This window comes from Bactrocera tryoni, chromosome 5, assembly GCF_016617805.1.
Source record: "Bactrocera tryoni isolate S06 chromosome 5, CSIRO_BtryS06_freeze2, whole genome shotgun sequence".
NCBI classification, from domain to species: Eukaryota; Metazoa; Arthropoda; class Insecta; order Diptera; family Tephritidae; genus Bactrocera; species Bactrocera tryoni.
This window is the reverse complement of record NC_052503.1, coordinates 80,549,129-80,573,209: the sequence shown is the minus strand read 5'-3', so window position 1 is coordinate 80,573,209 and position 24,081 is coordinate 80,549,129. Positions and strand designations below refer to the sequence as shown.

At 39.0% G+C, this 24,081-nt stretch overlaps 2 protein-coding genes across 4 annotated transcripts in view; both read left to right on the top strand.

Moving 5' to 3' along the window:
• Positions 1-24,081, top strand: part of LOC120777359 — a 176,382-nt gene that overhangs the window by 138,715 nt on the left and 13,586 nt on the right. For all 3 annotated transcript variants that reach the window (XM_040108628.1, XM_040108629.1, XM_040108627.1), the window contains 2 exons: positions 1,273-1,403; positions 10,690-10,920. In XM_040108628.1, coding sequence (XP_039964562.1) covers positions 1,273-1,403; positions 10,690-10,920 — 362 coding nt within the window. The remainder of the gene's footprint in view (positions 1-1,272; positions 1,404-10,689; positions 10,921-24,081) is intronic.
• On the top strand, positions 8,473-10,443 carry LOC120777361 (cilia- and flagella-associated protein 157). The gene has a single exon (XM_040108630.1). It carries the CDS (start codon positions 8,641-8,643, stop codon positions 10,441-10,443), a length of 1,803 nt encoding a protein of 600 aa, XP_039964564.1. The 5' UTR covers positions 8,473-8,640.

Genomic DNA, 24,081 nt, shown 5'->3' with positions numbered 1-24,081 from the left:
AGCGTAGCGCCATCGATGCAACAATACATTATTTCCCAGTTTAGTTGTCTGCCACATTGCCGCCCTCGTTACTCTTGGTCTGCCATACTTGTCTACAAACTCAGATGACTTTCATATTAATGCGCATTAAGCCAGCCGATGTAAGGAGTTTAATGTATTTACTCGAGGTTGGAATACTAACCAATGAAATTTTCGGGATCCCGAAATTTCTTGTTCGTTGCTGCAGTTTTTAGATACTTTTATTATTCGTTGGCTTTGTATGTTACCCAACTGAGTTTGTGGAATCCCGAAATTTCGGAATTGGTGTCACATTTTTTTTATTATTAAATTTTCTTAATCTTCAAAGTTGTTTGTTATAATAAATGTAAAATTTGACGTAATGCCCCAACAATATTTGCATAGATTTGCAAGGATACCTAAATTTCGAGTTTAGTGCTTAAATTTTTACATATTTTTATCTTAAGTATGTTACTCAACTAAGTTTTCGAAATCCAGGATACAAGAATTTCAGGATCCTGCTTTTCGGGATTGCTGCTTAATTTTTTTATTTACATCGTTATGTAATACTAAAAAATTAATCCCGAAATTTCGGAATAACCCAATTTTGCACACATAATTTCGGGATTCACATAAAAAAATCAATCCCGAAAATTTTCGGGATAACCCTATTTTGCGTGCAGAATTTCGAGATTCACACAGTTGACTGTACTTGATTGCTGTGTACTATTAATCGCATTAGTTAGCTCTATTTCGGGATTGCTGCTTAATTTACTGCATTTTTTAATTTAACCGTTGAAATTTTATGTAGTAACAAAAAAACAATCCCGAAAATTTTCGGGATTGTGGTTTAACTTTATTTAGCGCACACAACTTCGGGATTGACAGAATTACCCGTCCGTGACTGCTGTGATGTGTGCCATTAATAGCACTTGTTAGTTTGTTGCACCATTCATGCTGCAAACTCTCTTTTTCTTCCGCTCATCCCCGCTCAGCTCATATCGATAACCATGACAAATAATAATAATAAAATAAGTTTACATCAACCACATGCATCGTATTTGTCATTAATAATGCAAAATTGTTTCCTCTCTTTTTTATTGCTGCTGCTTCGCTGCGGACATCACGTGACTTCGTCAACCGACTCGCTGCCTACTGTGCCGTTGACTACGCCACAACTCTAATCACATTGCACGGCTGAATCGCTTTACCGCATCTCATATGCCTGCGCTGTCGCCCACTTTCCATAATGCCGCGCTGATCGCTTTATGACAGACTCCGACACTGGCGGCTGGGGACCGTGGAGCGAATGGACACCATGCTCGACGAATTGTCTGGGTGGCACGCGTAATCGTTATCGATTTTGTGACTCACCCCCACCGCGTTATGGCGCTAAATTCTGTGAGGTAAGTACAATTCAAAGCGTAACTAAATAGCTGCGGCGCGTCAAATGGCAAGCCCACAAGCCAACGGTAGAAATAGTCCAACGTAGATAGTAAGCTAGTCGTCCGTCCCAGCAAACAACCAACCGACCAACTGAGCCACCGTACAAGTGACAAAGCCACCCCTTAAATGACCATACTTACCGCTTCTTGCAACCAAGTATGCCTGCGCTGGTGCCGGTGCCGTTGCCGTCTCTGCTGCCAGATCAGCGCATCGTTAGACCACTTTGCCGCTTGGCCAACCATTGGCAAATGGCATTCTGTGGTGCATAATTTAAAACTTTTCCCGCGCGTTTAGTTAAGTGATTTTATTTTGTTACTCGCTGTGCACACACTTTCTCGCTGTTTATATTTGTTTTATTTTGTTGTTGCTTTTCAGCATCTTTTGTTGTGCTAAACGCATCACATTACCGGCTTGTTGTGCGCGCACATTTGTCGTGGGTAAACTTTTAAAGCACAAAAGTCCACACTCTCCAGGCAGCTGGGTGGCCAGCAGTTTACAGCGCAGGTTTTGTCCCCTGTCCGTTCGGCTCGTAAATCGTAAATTTATAGTTGCAATTTAAGTTATATATTTAAAGTCTAATGGCTACAATCAGTGGTGATATATATAATCCAATAATTGGACGGTTTTGTTGCGCCATTGTTGGTAATGAATGGTGGCGTTATTTGTGGACGCTTAAATTTGGTCTCTGATAAGAACAAACAAAGAATTTCGTATACCATATATCTCAAGTGTCTCGAATTCCTTAGAAATATGAGTGCAAAGGTTGTTGGTCGGGGACGAGTGAGCCGGTGCCTTCGCCGGTCATCATCGCACACAAAATACTAATTTGAGTAGCAAAATTCATTATTTGGGAACACAGTCTTACTTTCGTCGAAGCACTCTATCTCATAACTCACTTTTTCGGTGTTCATAAACCCGCTGCGGTATGAGGGCTGCCTTTTATATTACGCAATTAAAGAAAAAAACATATATTAATCAGCGAAAATCGCTTTGTTGGTTTTCGACATATTTTCCATTGAGATCTATACACTTTTTCATGTGTTTGAACCAATTCTCAAAGTCGTTTTTGTCACTCTGATTGAGGTATCTCGAAAACATACGTTCTGAACGCATCAACCGCCTTTGCAGGTGTCGAAAAACCTTGAGCTCTTAGTTCTTTTTTACAAATGGGAATAAAAAAATATTATTCGGTGCCAAGTCAAGATCATACCATGAATGACTCATCAATTTTTTTGCGGTTTTACGTGCTCTACAATACAGTCGTTTCAGTCGATGTGTAAGATTTCGCATTGTCCTGGTGAAAAGTGATCCATCTTCGGCGGTTGGTTTTACTGATTTCCTAAAAAACACCAGACAAGCAAATTGTTGTGAACCACTCAGAATTTATCGTAAAGTAAAGCAACCCATGTTTAGTTACTTGTCTCTATCTCGCCATAGGTTACATGACGATCTTGTAATATCAGTTTGGTTCCAGCATCAATAGTTTCCGGAACAACAACTGATTTTCTACGATCTTCTCAAAATTCGTCGTGGAGTGATCTACGATCTCGATTGATTTCACCATATCATTTATTAATACTGGTTTTTTTGGACCTTCATCGGAAAAATAGTACTAAATAAGTTCAAAATTTTACTGTAGTAAAAAATATTGGTGATTTCATTCCATTTATTTAGCCGAGATGAATATTTTAAGTTACTGTACACAATATAAATATCGCTCGTATGTCAAAACGTTGTAAGTATGTTTGCCATCAAAAATGTTAAACTTTACGAAAAAATTGTGAGTTGGCAGATTGTAACACTTCTGCTTCTTCTTTAATGGCATAGACACCACTACACGGTTATAGCCGAGTTAACAGCAGCACGCCAGTCGTTTTTTCTTTTCGCAATTTGGCACCAATTCGAAATTCACTAGGGTTACCAAATCCCGAAATGTAAAAGGCAACCTGCGTACTCGATTAGGTAGAATATTGAATTTTGCATGCGACCCCTTTTATTTTCACAATTATTTTGCTCTTCCCTTGGACTTTTTTATAAATCAAATTTCTCTTTCAGTCAAACTGAATTTTTTTTTACGCCCTTCGATTACGTCTTATATCTCGCACAGTCGTTGGCAATCCCAAGCAATCTTGATGTCCATTTTTTATCTTTTGAAGTTTTTCTTGATTGGCCTAGGCTCTGCTTACGCGATTATAGCCTAGTTTACATCAGCGCGCCAGTCGTTCTTCCTTTTCGCTGCAGGGCGCCAATTGGAGATTTAAAGCAAAGCTTGGTCCTTCTTCACCTGGCCTTTCCCCCAATGGGTACTGCGTCGACTGGTCGAATACTTTCAAATCTGGAGTGTTTTCGTCCTTTCGGACTACGTGACCTAGCCAGCGTAGCGGTTGTCTTTTAATTCGCTGAACTATGTCGATGTCGTCGAATATCTCATACAGCTCAACGTTAAATCGAATGCGATATTCGCCGTGGCCAACGCGCAAAAGACCATAAATCTTTCGCAGAGCCTTTCTCTCAAAAACCCGTAACGTCGATTCATCAGATGTTATAATCGTCCATGCCTCTGGACGGGAACAATGAGTGACTTATAGAGTTTGATTTTTGTTGGTCTTCTCAATTACCTATTAAGTCCGAAGTCGCATTAAAAAGGAGGTCTCTGCTCCGACGCTGTTGCTTAGTTTTCATTGAGGGTATTTTTCTCCTCCACTTTTGAGATTGCCTTTCTAAAAATATGGTATTGTAGTATATGAAAGAGCAGACAGACATATCTTTAATTTTACTTTGTTTGCATTGCACTTTTCATTCATGTTCTTCATCTTATGATACCTTTTTGGTCCACATATCGATGCGTACATGTGCATTGCATATCTGTTAACCAATTCGAGAATATTTTGACCCACCCTCGTAACTCTATCGCACAACTAAATAACCAATGCAACGGACAATATATTTATGATTTTAATTTAAGTTGCTCAAGCAAATGAACTAATTACACAGTCGCTACTTAATTGCCAACGACAAACCGCGTTGAGCCAAGAAAAAAATGAAAATTTCGCAAGGAAGAAACTTTACAAAAACTTATGACGCCATAGTTAATTACACGCTAAAACTTGCTTTACAAGCTTCCGCTTGCTACCATTAAGTGGAGGTCACTGTACCTGCAACAAAAAAACAAAAACAAAACAAGAAGTCTAGAGCTCAGGACACGCACAACAAAATACAATGGTGTGCATGAAGCGGCCTCAGCTGGGGCTTGGGCGGCGCAGGGTGGCGCTTTGCTCGCTATCACACTATCGAGGAAGTGAGTAATCATAAAGATTATAAACTCTGCTGAAAGTGATTACAGCAGTCATAGGAGTGTGGCACAAAACAAAAGTGCGCCGAAGAGTAAAAAAAAAATAACAACAAAAAGTATATAAGAACCCACAACAAGCAGAAGATAAGGACAAAATGAATGAAACCAAAAAATGTATAATAACGCTGGAAGAAGCACGCAGCAAACAAGCATAATGCATCGCACATATGTGTGTGTAAGTTATAACACACAAAAAAAGAAAGAATGCGTGCAAATATTTAGTAGGTAAAAGTAGCAACAACAGCAATAACTCATTGTCGGCGCAAATGAGTTTTTTGCGCGCCAAACAAAAGCCTACAATAAAAACAATGCAAATGATAAGACTGACAAGCTTAATATATGGTACTTTCCCCCATTCATGCCTTGTAGTTGTTGTTGTTGCACAACACGTTCATATTACATATTTGCTTTTGTGCCACTACACATAATACTTCATGTACAATAGTTGTGCTGCTGCGACGAGAGCTAGCGGTTTATTTTTATGCTTGCAATGCGGCGCGTTTTTGCTTTCCTCTTTGCCACATTTCCGCCCGCGCAGCGTTGCATTTGTCTATATGCGGAAATTATAATTTCGCGCCTCGGCAACGCGCTGCTGTGCGCGCTCAACGGCGCCATATCAAAGCTGTCAGTTGTTGTTGAGTGGCGTCGCTGGGCAAGTGCGGTGTGCGGCGCGTGTGAAGCGGTAGGCGCTTGTAGCTGTGTGTGCGTGTGGGTGGCGCCTGAGCATGAAAGCGCTGTCATAAGGCGATTTGTGTGGACCAGCGCAAGCAATGATAGTGGCGCGCGCGCAACTGTAGGCTATACACTTTTTGATGTTGTTGTTGTGGTCGCGCTGCCTTTTGTTTGCAGCACATAGTGTGGGCTTGCGGTTAACATTGTTGTGCTACACGTTTATTGTTGACAACGAATATATGTATATACAAACATATACATTTATACATATGTATATATGCTTATTTATGTATATGTATGTATGTATGTAGCTGTGTATGCGTTCGGATAGTTTATGTGCCTTTAGGGAAGGTGTCAGCGTTCCAACACTTGAACTAGATTGTGTTGGGAATTTACGGCGCAGCGTTTTTTGTGCAACAACCAGCAATAAACAACAACAACTACAACAACACTGCTAGTTGACGACATCATTTACCCATAAACACACATAAACGCATACCTACGCGCCCGCCTGTTTTATTGTTCTGCCATAAAGTAGTGTTTTTAGGCGCACACACATACGCACAAATGTAGTGGTATAAAATCAACAACGGCAACAACAATAACAACAGCAACAATGATATTGAAGACAACATCTTTGTTACACTTGAGGGCAATGTCTATGCAACGCTGCTCAAAGCGGTCTTTTCTCCACGCTCGGCGCTTATAAACGGGTGGTGCTGAGCTCTAAGCATTACAATTTAAAACATACCGACATACATAAATACATATGTACTTACATCCGTACCCGTTATGTTTGTGTAGTTGTATGCGTGTCAGCAGTCAGCATTGTTGGCGCTTGCGAAGATATTTTAAACTATTACGAGAAAAGCTGTGCGAAAGTTCTGCAGTTTTTAGTGCAAAGCCATGTTCGCGCATATCAGTGCAGTGTTGCAGCGCCGAGAGCTAGTAGCTCAAACTTTTAAGTGGCTATGCCATAAATGGTCGCACGGTTGGACGGACAGATGCAAGGTGTTACAGTGTTTTGCTACTGTTGCAATAAATTTTTTTTAGGTCTAAATGGGTTTGAATGCAGAACCTTCGTCTCTTGCCTTGATCGTAAGATCATCTTCATCATCTTTCCGCAATCGTAGGAGTTCTTACTGGACATTGTCCAATAGGAATCCATGCGTTAAAGCTAAGCATCTTGGACGCTGTAAGAAAGATGATGAGGTGGAAATATCTCGGTAGTCTTACCTTCGACGAACCAGCAGACTAACCAAAACAAACATGAGCCGACTCAACTCATTTGTGATAGTCTCAAAGCGCTTTAACGATTTGTAAGGGTTTTCTTATCCAGTATTCGGGAGTTTTTGATGCAACAAAGGACAGCGTTCCAAGCTTTCTAAGTGATATTCATGCTAGGATCGGCTTCTCACAAAATCCGTAAACTTGCAGAGTTCATATCCCATAGTTCCGATATCGAAAGTTAGGTGAGGTTAAGCAAATAGGCTGATTACTCGTGAGGTGTGAATAATCTTACTTGAATTGCTATGGATGCTTTTGTGTCTGGGAGCCGCAGAACTATGTATCAAAGAGACCGTCGTATATAGCCAAAATGCGTAGAGCCTGCCGCAAATATATTGAGGCGGTAGTTCAAACTTCGAGGGTGTAGCTCAACAGTTCGAACCAATTTGTTGGGTTCGAGATGCTGCAGTACCACAATGGCTGTTTTTGCCTGACCTCTGTTAGAGATCTCCTTAGCAACTCTGGGGGTAAGGCATGTAGGCCAATATAAGCCAGAGTTCTTCGGCGCCGTCCTCAAGCATGGCGGTGACGACATCCTCTTTGCTGAAATGTGGTAAAAGAATGTCATTAAATTTATTTCTGTCCAACAGACAACTTCATGTTCTACCTGTATTGTTGGTCGCCCATGGTTCTTTTTCTTTGACCTTGAGAAACTCTTGCTGCTCAAACACGGCTCCTGAATAAAGCAGCTCCGGCTTTTTCCAGACGAGATAAGAGATTGACGCAAGCCGCACTTGCGTGATGGAGATTAATCTGCAGGACTTTCATCCTTCAGTGTCTTCTCTAGAAGTGCGAGTTTCGCACCAACTTCACTACCTCCGTCATTCTCTTCGAACCGCTACTCTAGGCTGAAGAGTGATCTGTCGTTTGACGGTCAGCCTACAACACTAACCGCGTCCAAAGGAATGGGGTCGATTTTCATGCCCTTAGTTTGACAAAAGTTTAACAGTGGAGGATAATGTGTCCAAATTCGTCCATATCATCTTCCTCACTGTAAACATACAACCACAACCTCTAGACTCACCGCGTAAGTGCGTCTGATATCGAAAATATCCGAAAAACTTTTGTTGAGCTTTTGGAGCAACAAGGACTTAGGGTCTTACAGAAATGCGTGGCGCTTAAGTTCATTTAAATTAGTAGATCACATTTATAGTGTTTTAATAATAATAACGGGTTCTTTGCAAAACTCACGCGAACAGGGTTGCATGAATCTTCATTTTGTATGATTTCTTTTCATGTGCTTTCTCAAATTGCCCACTGTGCATGAAATAGTAACCGAACGCATATCATGTTGGTTAAGCCACTTGCTCTTTGCCGCCCCTTCTAGGTGGTCGCTAAAATGCGTACTTGACATGTCGTAAAATTATTTTGAGTCTGTTTTTAGGCGCATATAATTGAGTTGTGAGAGCATGTGAGCGCGGCGCTTAAGAATATGCAAAGTGTACGCACAGAGCACTTAGACGTACACGTTTAACCAGCCGTCTACATGGGCTTGCGGCTAAGGTTTCTTCGTTCCGCTTGCGGTTGTTTGCATGTGTAGGCATTTAGCCCGAATAACGGCAAGTTGGCAACTCACTGTTGCCATATGTTGTCATACACAAATACGAAAGTGTCGGAGAATGTCAACTTGTTGCATGGTTGCCAAGTAACTGTGTCAGTCTTCACTGCTTTTGTTTGTTCGATAAATCAAATCAAATTTTTTAGTGGAAATATTTTCATAGAAAACGTTGAAGTTTGCGGTGACGGAGATAATTTTCCTGCTTCTTAGATATAATTTATAACATTTGAGTACAAAATACGCCAAATATTTTCCAAATTTTGTAAAAAAAAACAAGTTCAGTAAGTGACTTTCACGCGTAACATTTCCAAACAAGCAAACTGCGAAAATGCCACCTAAGAAAGGTAAAGGTAAAGGCAAGAAAGGTAAGAAAGAGGAGAAGAAGGACCCAAATAAGCTGACCAATGTGGATCGCGCCTTTTGCGAACTCACCATAACCGATCTTAATCAGAAGCTTGCACGTCTACGCACACATCTCGCTTCGCTGGATGACAATAATGTCAATCTTAAAGATAAACTGCGTGAAATAGAGGAAGATCACACTGATGTGGCGGCACATTTGGAGCGTACGCTCGGCGAACGCAACGAAACGATACACGAGCTGGAAGAGCGGCTCACCGAGATCATCAAAATACGCGAAGCGGAGAATGCGCACTCCGCTGAGAAAATAAGAGAACTGGAGACAAAATACAAGTCCATGCATGACCAGCTGACGTCCGAAATTAAGCTGCTCAACGGTAAATTGAACTCGCTCGACGAATTTCGCGTGCAACGCGATCTGCTGCTCTCCAAATTCGACGATCAAGAGACAGAGTTGAAGGAGAAAGAACGCGCACATACCGAAATGCTTTACGCAATGGAACAGAAAGCGGTCGTGGAGAAGGATGCGCTGAAGAAAGAGGTGGAAACGAAGCTACTGCAGGTATCGGAGGATTTTACGCGCTCCAGTGAGATACGTAACGCCGGCTATACACGTCGCTTGATACGTGAGAATATCGCCTTGCAGAAAGAAATTGACATATTGGTTCTGTCGCAAATTAAAATGCAACAACAATTCAATGATCAAGTAGTGCGACATAAAGAAATGGCCGAGCAATATGCGTCCATGGATCAGCTAAAGAAGCAGCTAATACGTAATTCACAGAATAAGATTAAGATAATCGAGAAGCTCACCGACAACTACGAAAAGCTTAAGTCCAAGTATGTGGAGGTCGCTAAGTATCGCAAGTTATACGAAACCGCAGTGAAGCGCGACATATGCGAACGTTTCAACTTTAAGGATATGTCGAAGAAGATGCGTCATTTGGAGCAACGCATCGAAGAGTTGAAGATGGAGAAGTCACGTTTTATAGCGATGCATCAGCAGCATGAAACCGAGATACAACGTTTGCGCGATATCATCATACAGATCAAGAGCACCGTACGTTCGGCCATCGATGCCATAGATAAACCATGCGACAAGCATGCAGCCAGAGAGAGTATGTCGCAGGAAGCCTTGCGTCAACTGCGTCGTCATGATTTACTCACCGAGTTAATGGATATTGTAAGCAGTCACTCTGACAAGCTACCGCCTACACCTTCGGCCTTGTCGATTTCACGTTCCACCTCCTCAGTCTATCGTCCCGGCAAAATGGGTTTCATGCCGCGTAGCGCGTCTTCGCTGATGGAAATCTTCAAGCGTACCGCGCATAAAGCAGCATCTGCTGATGTTGTCGCTACCGAATATCAAATTCAGCAGGTTGAGAGCAAAATCATACCGAAAGCACGTGAACTGGGCGGTGAAAATTTATTTGATGTGGAAATGGGTTCTACTTTGTATGTGTCTTCGTCGCACGAAGCCATCGAGACGGTGGTGCCGGTCGAGGATGAGCAAGTGGAGGGCGAAGATGAGGGCGAGTCGAGCAGCGCCGATTATGGCTCATCAGCAGCACGCGCCAAACAATCGGTCGTTACGACGCCGGCAGCTGAAGTTGAAGCACCAACGACTGAGCGTCTCTCAATGAAGGTGCCGCAACGTTCCGAAGCCGCCGAAACTGCCTCGCAGCGTGGTAGCGAATCTGGCTCACGTGTCATTTACGATGTGGAATACGACGAGGGCGACGAAGAATTTTCGATCAATTTATTTTATTGAAGATATCGAAATATATTTTTTGTATATAAATATTTTGTTATAAAAAATTATTTTTTTTATATTTTAATAAATTTGTAATAAATACAAAAACAACGCATATAAACTATTTATTGTTATACTGAAAGCTCTTCGTAGTTAAGTTTACCTATTTCTCCTGCATCGAATTCTTACATATTCTGAATATTTTTTTTTTTAATTTTAACTTTATTTTAAATATATTTATTTTTTTGTTTTTCTTTGCTTCAGGGCCCCTCAGTGCAGACCGAAAAATGCGGCAACGCCGTCGCCGATACCTGGGACTGCATTTACGAAAGCAGCGGCGCCACCTTCACTGCCGCTAATCGCACCGAGGTCAGCCAAGAAATTGGACCTGGCTGTCGTTGTGGCTGCATTGTACATTTGGGCTCGTCAAAGCCAAAACGCATTTTAGCAGGCGCCACACAAAGCTGTCCGGGACGCTCGTTTTGGCTTATACAGGTGAGTGGAATTGCTAATTCTAAATAAAGATATTTAAATAATTGCATTTAAGAACTATTTTTCGATATATAACCTCACTTTTGCACCAGAATATCGTTTCTCAACGCAAGAGTTTACAAATTTTTTTTTCAATTTTCTAGAAAAAATTGTACTTTTATCTTACCTGTTACGTCTTCAATTGAAATAGCTGCGTACAGATTAAAACCTTGTCAACATTAGATTTGCGCGATTGTGATTATTTAGCTTAGTTCTCGGACCAGAAGGTCAAAAAACTAATTTTTCTTCTCAACATAGATTTGAGTATAGTCTGCATTATCGCAAGTTATTGAAGTCTGAAAAGAAAAAGTCGCTGGAAGTCCGGCGAATTTGGTGTAGGTCTAAGATCAAACGAGATCAAACCTTAACTTCGGTTGTATCGAAGCTTTAAAACCCTAACAAATACAAAAGATTCCTTGCATGAACATTAATCGGTCAGTTTGTATGATAGCTACATTATATGGTAGTTCGATCTGAAATATTTCTGCGTAGATTACCTCATTAGGTGAGGCAATAATATGTGCTAAATTTCGTTAATATAGCTCTTCAAATGGAAAAGTTTTCCATACAAGCACTTTGCTCCGATCGTTCAGTTTGTATGGCAGCTATATGCTATAGTGATGCGATATCGGTCGTTACGACAAATGAGTGGTTTTTTTCGAGAGAAAGGAACCTGTGTAAACTTTCAGACCGATATCTCGAAAACTGAGAGACTGGTTCGCATATATACAGACAGAAGGATGGTCAGACGTAAATATAGACAGTTATTCGACCTAGCTCGCCACGCTGGGTATTTATATATGTATGTATATACTTTATCTGATGTTTTCTTTTGTCTGCTACAAACATCGTTAAAAATTGAATGTGTCCGACCTTGTTCAGACTATGAAAATCTCATGTTAAATAGTATATGGGAAAAGTAAAATGATTTAGGCGCGTTTTAATTGATAATAAAAACCTGGATCCATTTTTGGAGCAAAAACTTAAACGTCGGGAGACGGTTTCTAAAAACGAACGAACTTGGGAAATAACGGGCACATTAATATATTGTATATGGTATATACCACTAAGATTCACGAAGCGAACACGCTGCCCTCTCGATTAAAACTCTTGACATACTTCCGCCTGTCTGCTTGTAACCAAGTAAATTCATATACTCAAAGTTACCTATAAGTGGACCTTGATTTCCATAATTTAGTTAATAATTTCACCAACTTTGCTAGCAATAATTGGCTTACCGCTAACGAGCCATGGGATTATCCCGAGTACATATTCATAATTTTACATTACACATAATCCTTAGCGCATATTTTTTAACCAACACTCCAGCTTACTTAGCTGCATGACAGCCACAAGCACTTACTTTCACACATACAAATCCGTATGTAGCCAGCTCAATATCTATAGCTGCATGCGCTAATGCATTTAGGGCATTTAGCAGTTCTTAAATTGTCCATTTCATATGATTATCTATGCACTACATGCCGCTTGAGTGCGCTCCCCTCCACGAGTCAGTATGCAGCAGCTTCAATTTACTTAATTAAAAAACATAATCGCTCCACTTTGCCATCATTTCATTTGCCGCCACTTAAGTTACGATTGTATATGTGTGTGTAAATTGTAGTTGGGTTTGTATATATGTACATGTCCCAGTGGCAATAAACGAATATTTTGCTCTCCACTGCAGCAAGCCGACGCAGTTACATACCATATACGTTTACTGCTCGTTTGTGTGTGTTCTTTATGCACTCGCATATTTGTTTCATAAGCGTATATGGATTATGACGCTCAAAAGGGCAAAAAACGAGCAAAAAAGTGGCAAAAATAAACGAGCTGCCATCTGAATACTACTCGAATGTCTCAATTCGCCATTTAATCCCTTGACTTTCACATATCGACGTAGAGATATCGTAAACTTCAATTACCACACGTTAATGGTGTTCGCACTAGAAAGCCGCTAGGAAATTGAACGCCTTAGTGGAAGAAACAAAATTAAAAAAATATATGTATATTTTTTCAATTTGAATTAAAAATCGAAATTATCATTAATTGAAAAGCTGATGGCGGCCATGTTTATTTAGGGATTTGTGTCAAATTTTCTCAGTAAATTCAGTGAAGTTTGCCATTTCATTATGACATTATTCACTTTGGTACCACTCTAGCGACCCTCCAAATTTTCGATACCAGTTTGGTAGTATATTTTGTCCTTTGATTCAAAATAGACTCTAGTTTTGTTGATCTCCTCTTCATTCGACGAAAATTTCGAATAAAATTCGAATCTGAGAACAGGAAGAGGAGAAGTCACTGGGGGCCAGATCTAGAAAATGCGGTGGATGCGTAAACAATTCGATGCTTGGAAATTGTCCAGGAGAAGTCACTGGGGGCAGATGTGGAGAATGCGGTGGATACGCAAACGATTCGAAGATTGGAAATTGTCCACGTTTAATACGCAAAGTCACGTTCTCAGAAAAATCCGAAATTCTGACAAATAATTTTCTCAGTTGAAGCCCATTTTGGCTTAATAGCTTCGTCAGCAAACAAAATTGTCGCCAATAGACTGAGTAAAATGCTCGTATCGTTTAGGAAACACAACTGCATCCCTAAACATTGACCGTTTGTTGGGGATTGTGGTATGGCGGCACCATTGAGCCGTATTTTTTTTTTGAAATGAGACGCGGTATTTGCAGTTAACCGACTTTTTTCCCAGAATTTGATGAAACCGGCGCTGACGGTCTCTACTTTCAAAAAGCGCTGTCGTTTCTTTTTTTAAAGGTGATACACAATTTATACCATTCCCCTCCAATTTTTCAATACCAGCTTTGTAGTTTGATTTGTCCTTTGATTCAAAATACGTCTCAGATTTGGCGATCATCTCTTCGTTCGACAAAATTTTTTTCCCAGCAAGCATTCTCTTGAGATCAGACGACGGCAAATAGTTACTGGGCGTCAGATGTGGAGAATGCAATACTTGAACTTCAAGTAAACACAAATATTCCTAACATTTGGTAAATTTCCAACTAGATACATGCAAACACACACACATACCGATAGAAAGAGAAGAGAGAGGGAGAGCGACATAACACCCATAACAAAGCGCACAACGCGAGCATTAACTTTAAAGGCTAAATAAAGCAGCGACAAGTTTCAGCGGCGGCATTCAGGCATCGGGATCGCTCAGTGGCAGTGAAACCAATTTGAAGCTCTGTTGAGTTGTAAAACCGAACAATTTTTCGCCATTTACAAAAACACGCATGAATACACGCACGAACACAGACGCCCTTACATATTGCAAGAATTATATAAATGCTTACAGAAAAGTGTGTGTGTGTGTATGTATATGTAGCTGGCGGTTGATATTTTTTATACTTTTTCCCCCATCGCATAGATCGGTTTGCTTGGATGTGTGTGCGTGTGTCTGTGTTGAGTGTGCGGGCAAATTGTTGAAAATCCAATGTTAATTGTATGGAAAAGCGCCATTTTAACGCATTGCAATTAAGCCGTGACTGCAACAACGAGCACAGCAACAGCAGCAACAGTAGTGATAGCAGCACGTGCAGCGCTGACAACGTGATAACGCAACGTACGCGCGTGTTACGTCACATACCTGCAAATATACTCGTGCTTGCGCCAGTGAGGAAACTCGGCAGGGGATAAATTTGCCGTCAACCGAGGCTGGCTAAAACGAAATGAAAAATTCAAAAGCAAAAATGTCTAAAGCTAAAAAAGAAGCGGAAAAAAGAAAAACAAAAAGAAAAGTGGCAGTAAACTGTTAAGTAAACGAGCGCCGAGTGGTGGCTTCAAAAGTGGCACACAAACTCGTTCAAAAACCAATATTCAGATGCATTCGAGGGGCAAAAATGATAGTTCATCCACTTGGCGCTGCTGCTGGGGTGCATTGCAAATGAAAAAGAGAAAAAAACAAAAATATTCGCCTTTCTATTGCTCAGTGTGTAGAGACCGAAGTAGTAAGGTGGCATTGGGGCAAGCGCATTCTGCTCCCTCTAAATTTACTTGCTCTCCAAGTGTACAGCATAGAATTTGTTAAGGTAAATTTGAAGGGTCTTGAGTGAATGGGCATTGGCAAATAGCTTTTCCTTATACATACAGATACAAATGTCGAAAGGTGAATGTTTAGTGGTGCAAAACCCAGTGAGGAATTTCTGTGAGAGTGGCTTCCTTGTAACATTTTTTACACTCTTGCAACATGTTGCTATTAAGTAAAAAGGTTATATTAAAAATCAGGATGATGAAACGCTTTGAAATCCGAGTGTTTTTGTCCGCAAAAGCGATAACTTAAGTAAAAGTTGAGAGATCTTGATGAAACTTGGTACAAATGTTCCCTCACAGTTGTTTGTTATTATGGAAAGGTTGGTATTTGATGCCATGCCCATAACACGCCATCGATCGAAAAGTTATAAAGTGCTATAACTAAGTTTAAAATTAAGGCACAAAGCTGTAATTTAGTGTTGGTGGACTACAACCACGCCTACTTTCCATATAACACAATTCCCTCCGATTCTTTCAATTCCCAGTATACAAATCAAAAACTAGTCAATGTATAACGAATAAAACTTAGCACGAATAGCGCCTTGCCTCTCAATGACTAAAACTTGTCAAAATCGCTCTACAACTATTCAAGCTCCGAGATATCAAATATGTGGACCCCATTGCCTACTGCGAGTTTTTTTTATCGAAAATATTGGTCAAACTGTGAGATATATTATTGAAATTCGGAAAAAATTCTCTCCTGATGCCCGCATGTAAAATTTGGAAAGCATCGGATCAAACTTCCCTTATCCCCCCGATACCTAATATAAAGCTTTTCGAAATTCCAGTTGATCGTTGGAAGCTGCAAGAGTTCGGTTACACCCAGACTTAGTATTTTTTTTTAACTCGGTCAATCTTCTCTGACGAAGTATAAAATGTGTTATGTGAGAGAAGAGCTTCAAGCTTTACAAGCTTCATTACTGGTTTTTTTGTTTTTTAACTGGGTCAATCTTCTCTGACGAAGTATAAAAAGTGCCCAACACTTAAATGAGAGGGGAGCTTTAAGCTTTAAAAGCTCCAAAAAGTTTATGAGTTTCATTTTTAAATTTTATTACACTTTTAATAAATTTTTATAGCCTCTGCTGATTACATGAGAGGAGAGCTTTAAGCTTTACAAGCTTCCTTATTGGTTTTTTTGTTTTTTAACTGGGTCAATCTTCTCTGCCTAAGTATAAATTGTGCCCAACACTTAAATGAGAAAAGAGCTTTAAGCTTTAAAGCTTTTGTTGTTCTTATGATTTGATAAAGATTAGACTTTTGTAGAACTCAAGCTTTTTTCCACTTGGTAGGGTTGGATTGGAAAACCAGGCCCCTACTAGATATTACTGTTATGACCTGCTAAAAAGTGTCGATTTTTTTAGAATTTAGACTTTTCTTCTTTCGTATCGGAAACATCCTTTCTCCAGTTGCCATAAACTCGATTGAATTGACACGACTTGCATTAAAAGTTATGTTCCATTGCTCTATTATCTACGCCACATTTTCCCTGCAGAGTCGCCGTCCCCCAAAGGAAAACCAACCACATGCTCGACCATGCCAATGCATACAAATGGGGATCAACCCGCAATAATGGTAAATTGTGGGTGAAATTTGTCTATACGTGATAGTGTAACCAAATATACACAGAAACATGAGGCTGAACGCTGGTGTGGACGACGATTGGCAACGCAAGGTAAATAAAAACACTCACCATTTGTTGGTATGCATTTGTGGGCACACCTCAAGTGGTCATACGGCGTTGACGAGGTAAATTTGTGTGCGTGTGCGTGTGCGCGCAGTCATACTTGTGGGTTAAAGTTCACGTGAAAGTTTAAGGGAGCAATGACACAACTGCCAATAATCAAACAAAAGTTGATAAGCATAAATGATGTATATATACCTACATATATAGTATATATATAATATATATGTAAAAAATATAATGTATATATACATATGTGTGATTAGCTGATAATGTGTTGTGTGTGTGTGTGTGTCTACAGGAAGTTGCCAGCTGTGCTGACATAACGGCTAACGCCATACGCCCGTGTTGTGAGAAATACTGCACAGTGAGTCGCAGGAAATGTTATTTTTATATGTGATTTTTATTTGGTCAACCTGCTGTGCCGCGCCGCCGTGAAGTATGCTTTACTATATTTTATGCTCGCCAGATACATATTTGTATCACTCTGCAAGTGTATGTGTGTGTAATGTGTGCTGTGTGACATCAATGAACTTCACAGCGCGCGCTGCAATGACACGACGCTCATTTGTAGACACACTTATATGCAGCATGTATGTGAATGTGTGAGTCACCTTGCTTGCGTATGTGTCTGTATGTCATCATATAGATGTATGTGTCTGTGTGGCCATGAGTGGATTTGTTGATTGGTACTATACTTGAATGGTAGTCAAACATTGAAGTTGATGTTGAATAGAGTGCTCAAGTGAGCGGAAAAAATGCCACAGATAAAGCATGAAAAAAATGCGAGAAACGCAGAAGATTGCATTGACGGTGAGTGTGTAATACACATTTCACTTTAGTTTTTACTTTCGTCGTTGAATTCGCGCAGATCTGCTGCCTCGTTCACGAGCTACACACACACAAAATGAAGTGTTTGCAGTGCTGGCTTATGAGGTTGGCGCTGGTAAAGATGGTGAAGCTGATAATGATAATGAAGGTGAAGACAATAACGATGTTGACAATAATGTTGATAATAATGTTGTTGATAATGTTGTTGGTGTTGCTAATGATAATCAAGTTGTTATGGCTGTGCTTGTTGCTATTGGTGTGCAGCTGCGCTGACGTTCTTTACATTGTTGACAGCACCACAGTGTTAGTGCGCGCCAAACAGCAAGTGCACGCCTCATTGTCGTCATGCTTGCCACTCAAAAGTGTGTCTTTTGCAAAATTGCTGCGCATTTTTTTATGTGGCGCATCATTCCGAGACGCTTTAGTTTGCCACACTTTACGACAAAATGCCAAATTTGCTGTCACGCATTGCTCTCTTATGAGTGCTGGCATGCGTGTGTGTGTCTGTCTGTGCGTTTTTCTCGCTCATATAGCAATTTTCGAGTTGAAACGGTGTGAAAATAAAACGCATTTGTAGTGCGTGCTGAGCGCGCTTGTGTGTGAAATGCACATTAAAATAAATTGCTACACATTCCTGTTTCCTTCTGCCATTACTATCCGTTTACTCTTGTTATTGAAAAGAATTCCAGCGCACTTGATAGTGTCAATATGCGAGTTGCATTCCAAAGAAAATTACTAATTTTTTTACTTAATTATGTAAATTGTTTTTGTGCTCAATAATCAGCTTTGCTAATGCTCGAACGCTTAATACTATTTGAATTAGAGCCGGTAAAACTACACGAGCTATGCGTCCTTTAATACACAATTAACTCGATTTTTAACTCTCTCACAGTTTGTAAAAGCAGCTCTTAGCCTCGAGTGGCAAACTGAAGCACTAACATCATCTCCGGACCAAAAATTTAAAGGGACTAGCTTAAATTTGATATATTCACCAATCTAGACTGTCTTCACTGAAGTTGAAGATTTCCGAAACAGCTATTCTTGTCTCGCCACAATGCTATTAGATCGGCTTCGACAGTCTTACTCAACAGTACTCATCTTTTTGTGTTATTATTTTCTGATATTTTTATAAATTTTCTTGTTGTTGCTTTAATTTTTTACTTTATTTTTTTTCGTTTGTTAAGTATTTTCACTTTGACAGTTTGTAGTGTCTAAATCAGCTGTGATAAATTTTCCTACTGACAAACAGATGGCGTTAAATTAAAATTGCACAGGGATATTTCGTGTAGATTAGATTCAAATCATCACGGTGACGGGATTAACAAGCGTAATTTTTGTATGATGAAATTTTGTTAAACTTAGTGAGATAAGCTACTCAAGTCCATAAAAATTGTATTTAAATGTCGGTCGGAACGTAAATTCCACTTTTAATTTTTTTTCTATTCCTATAAGACCGGGTACCCAAATCATGTTAACCGAGTTACTTACTGAGAATCTCGTTATTTTTTCACCAAAAGTTATAAAGTGATCTTTCTTCAGAGAACAGTCCTCAAATATTTCTATTAAATCAAGCATATAAGTATTACGCCTTAGGAAACCAGATTCGAGTCTGTTTTTGCAGCTACTCTTGGTAAAGTTGGTGGAAAAAATCTCCCTTTTAGACTTGGTTGCGTTAATTTTGAAAACAGACTTAACTTCTTTTCACACAGAGATAAATATATACGCGAATTAGTTCCTCAGTTTTTGAGATATCGTTCTAAAATTTTTCACACGTCCTTACCTTCCTAAGAAGCTACTCATTTATTGAAACCGCCGATATCGGACTACTTTGGAACAAAACTCTTAAAAAACAACTTGAAAATCAAGTTCTTATATGGAAAACTTTTAAATTTGATAAGATATCTTCACAAAATTTGATACGGAATATTTCTAAGATAATAATTTAATATCCGAAGAAAGTGTACAGATGTGATTACTTTAACATATAGTTTCCATACAAACTGATGGATCGGTATCAAGTGTCTGTACAGAAAACTTTTTTATTTGACAAGATATCTTCACAAAATTTTGACCAGATCTTGATCCAAGGCAAAGCTATTATCTCCGAATTAATTGTTCAAATCGGGCGTCTATAGCATATAGCTGTCATACAAATTGACCGATCAAAATCTAGTCCTTATATGGAGAACTATTAAATTTGACAAGATATCTTCACATAATTGGAACTAGATTATAACCTAAGGCAAAACTGTAATCTCCAAACATATGGTTCAGATCGGACCACTATAGCATATAGCTGTCATACAAATTGATCGATCAACATCAAGTTAAAAATCTTGTTATACCCTTAATACTATGAGAAATGCAACTGCGGAGCAGTAGTTAACAATTTTTTTTGTTTTAATTTTTGGATGGATATTAAAATATTATTCTCGAGAATCCCTCTCAAATTTTTTAAACGATTTTTTTCGCAAACATGCCTCCGATCAGCTGTGTATTATTTCCAATTTCAACTAAATATTAATTTTGTAGAAATAAATGTTCACTCTTTTCCGTCTAAACATTTTTCGACATACCGAAATTTGTTCAAACATCTCATTTATCTCATCCGCCATCTGTGGAACGCACCATCGTTTGCTCACTTGGTTAGCTACCGACTGTGCATGTTTGTTTTGCTGGATTTGTAGCCTTTAGCATAGCACTGCGGGTTGCTCCAGTCTTCTACTATACACAAAAACACACACATATGTATGTGCAACTATCATCTTTCTTACTTTATTTTGCACAAACGCTCATCTATTTGTGTAAGCTTGTTTATTTCTCCCGTTTGTCCTTCTTTCGCAATTTTATTGTTATGACGCCAACTGCTTTAGCGCCAATAGCAATGACTTTGTAACACGTAGCGATTGTTAAGTGCTCATACCCTCCATACGATCATACAAACGTACGCACACTTACACAGTAGTAGTTGCAAATACAGCAACACAGCAGTGCGCAGCACATATTATTATTATTGTCGCCCAACGCCAGCTCAGCTCAGCGCTTGCTGCGAAAAAATGAAAACGTATTAAGATAAAAAACTTATATTTTATTGCATGGCACGAGTTGGCTGGACACAATAATCATCGACAGTAACAGCACACTGCGTGCTTGTTGGTATTGTTGTCGTTGTTGTTGCTGTAAGTCATTGTCACGCCGGACAGCATTAATTTACTTTTATGGCTGTATGAATTTCAAAGCGTCCCGTTAGACAGTTGGAGAGTGAGTGTGAGTGTGAGTGTGAGTGACAGAGGTAGAGGGATAGAGCTGGAGAGACAATCAAATAATAAATTGATGAACGGACCGACCGTGCGGTAGACAGCTGGAGAGGGGTTTGCTGACATTTGGGCACTTGTAGAGTTTCTCCTTGACTTGCAGTTACATTTTACGGCGAAATTTGCTGTACAACTTTTACATTTTTTTGCGACATTGATTTTTTCTTAGCGATTAATTTCATGCTGGTACGCTAAGCTTTAGCTTGATCGTTAAATGAGATTAATAATAATCATTTGATCTTTAGTTATGGTCAGAAAGAATTCGGATTACGCTACACCTCGTTAATCGAAGAAAACTGTCAACATTACCTTGATTTTTAACCTGCTTTGTCTTGGGTTTATCTTCTTCTACTCGCCTTTGCCACGATATTCGGCCGATTGATCGTCTGTTTCGGGGTCGTAAACATAGATCCAACACTAATCGCCAGTAATAATATGTTTCACGACATCCTGGTAGTCGAAAAGCATAGTTGCACAGAGGTTAACGCGACTTTGTTTCTCGAAAAAATTTAATGATTTTAGAACGAATCGTGCTTTTACTTTACTTTTAGGCCAAAATGACGTTTCAAAATGGTTTTCACTCATTTTTTCGATATTCCAACCATGCCAGTAAGATATCAGGCTATTAAACGTCGATTCTTAAGCACCAATTCCTTTATTTTATTGACGTGTTGATCATCAGTTGATGTTGGTTGCTGTCCTGGATGTGGTTCGTCGTCAACGCGCTCTCGACCCTCTACCAATAATTTGTACCAATCAAAAACACTTGCGCGCGGCCAACGATTATCATTGAAGGCCTTTGCCAACATTTTGAACATTTCGGTGAAGTTTTTCAGTAAAGAAATTCCCACACAAAATTTAATGGAATTTCTTTGTTTAATAATCTCACTCATCGTAAAAATCGCCGATGCGCCTTATGTACTTCAGCAAGACAAGCGTATTCTAAACACTAATGATTTTTTTTAATGGGACATTTGTCACAGATGTCACTGAAAGTCATATCAACCTAGAAAAAAAATATTTCAATTAATTGATTTTCATGTAAAATTTAAATCAAAAAGTCTTACTACTTTTTGCCCACAGTAGTATATTTGTATATACACAAATTTATATAAAACCATTTATTTATTTGCTGCATATATTATACTCAGTTATGAGCTCTGCTGTAAACTTCTGAAAAAGCTTTGTTGTTGCACTTGCCAATGTGGACAAATATTAGTTTTGAAACTAAAAATTTCAACTCACTAAATTACTTTTTCCCCAAATAAAAGCAAGCGGTCAGATTAACATGGTTTTTCCGAATAACTGCACTCAAAACATAAGTACATAAGCAAAATTTTTGTGTACAAACTAGTTTGTATGTATGTATGTATATCGTCACCTATTATGCAAAATAACGTAACATCCCTTTTCATAAGTTTACAGGCGAAGGAAAAACGATATAATAGAAACCAGTCATATAGGAACAAAAGTTTTGGTTATAAAACGGTTATCTAGTGGTTATCATGCACTCATATTGAAACAAAATTTGAGTTTTGGTTATAAAATGGTTATATATTGGTTATAAAATAGTTATATATTGGTTATATCCGACAGCCAAAGCTGAATATTTTATGCTACATACATATGCATATGTAATATGGTGTAGTGAATCGTAAGCAATAAAAAAAATTAAGTTTGATTTTTTCGATGATATGTTGTTTTGCATTTTATGTGACGATATATTGTTGCTGCTCATTTATGGGGTGGATATAAGCAGGTGAAAGTGTTGAAAAAATTAAAAAAAAAGCTGCAAAAGGGTTGAAAAATGTAAAGCGGGCGTATATGTGTCTGTAATATACATACATACATACATATGTATATACTTACATATACTAACAAAATGCTCACATACAAGCCTTGCATTTGTATATGCACGCGCAATAGGTCAAATATAATAAAAACCATCTGACCACGGCTGTTATCGGCTAGGCCACTTGTTGAATTTATTAAATCTGTGTAAACATACAATATTTTATGTGTCAAATTTGTTTTGACAGCATACAGTATGTATTGCTGGTTTATTATTATTACTTTTTGCTGGTTTGCTGGCTTTTTATTTTGCTGCCATTTTGTGGCTTGTGGGCAAATCAGCAGTTGACCTTTTTCATCCTTTTCCCTCGACTTATTCGCTGCCGTGTTAGTGTGTGTGTCTCTATTTCCAAGATTTGCACAACATTTCATTTTAGCTGCTACATGTTTTGCGCTTTTCTTCGCTGCAGCTACATACCGCTGCGGCTGCTTCTTCTTCATTTTAATACTCTCTTAACCAGCTTACCCACTTTGCTGCTGCTGTTTTGTGCTTCGAGACTTTTGAAAAACTTTAGTGTGAAAAAACTTTTGTAAAACTAGTAAGTAATATACAATGCTATACGCAAATACACATGCAAATGCATGGGTATGTGTTTTCTACACAAAGTTCAGCACTATTTTCACAGAGACCAGCAACAATTCATATATATGTACATGTATATGTGAGTATGTATGTATGTACATTTGTGCTATATTTTTTGTAGGCAAAAATACAAAGCAAAACGTTATTTATTTTCTTGTGAAAGTATACATAAGTATGTGTATGGCTCTGTGTGCGCTTGAGTAAAGTGCGTCGATAAATCAAATGCCTGAGAGACAGTAAATAAATTATGAAAACTGAAATTTGTAATCAGCGCAGTAACTAGATAAATATGTATATACATACATTCGTACAATATCGATATATCTTTCCATCGTTAGTGCGCTTTGTATGTCTGTCTGCAGTAATACGCAAATAAATGTGTGGCTTTGCCAGCAAATCGAAGGAGATTACTCATGTACAAACAGATACAGATATATATTTAGAAACATACATATACCTATATATACATATACAAGTACATATGTATGTATAAGTGTTTTTGTTACTAATACTATGATAAATGCGTTTACACAGACAGAATTTATTGCTGCTACTTTTCTTGTTGTTGTTGCTATAAACTTTTCTATGCTTGCACTATGTTCAATCAAATCACTGACAGTTTTAAAGCTCTCACACACACACACACATACCGCACATATAAAGCTTTCCGAGTGCGACCACAACTTAATCACATATTGGACACCTCGCCGCAGTTGCGATTGTTACTGTAGATAGCTGCCTCTGCAAGCGCGTGGCTTTCGTGCGATAATTTTCAACATGTCAAAACACTAATTCAGTGCTATTTAATATATCAAGTA

Excerpts from the sequence above, each read along its gene's own strand:
- LOC120777361 (XM_040108630.1), top strand. The coding sequence starts at position 8,641 with ATGCCACCTAAGAAAGGTAAAGGTAAAGGCAAGAAAGGTAAGAAAGAG.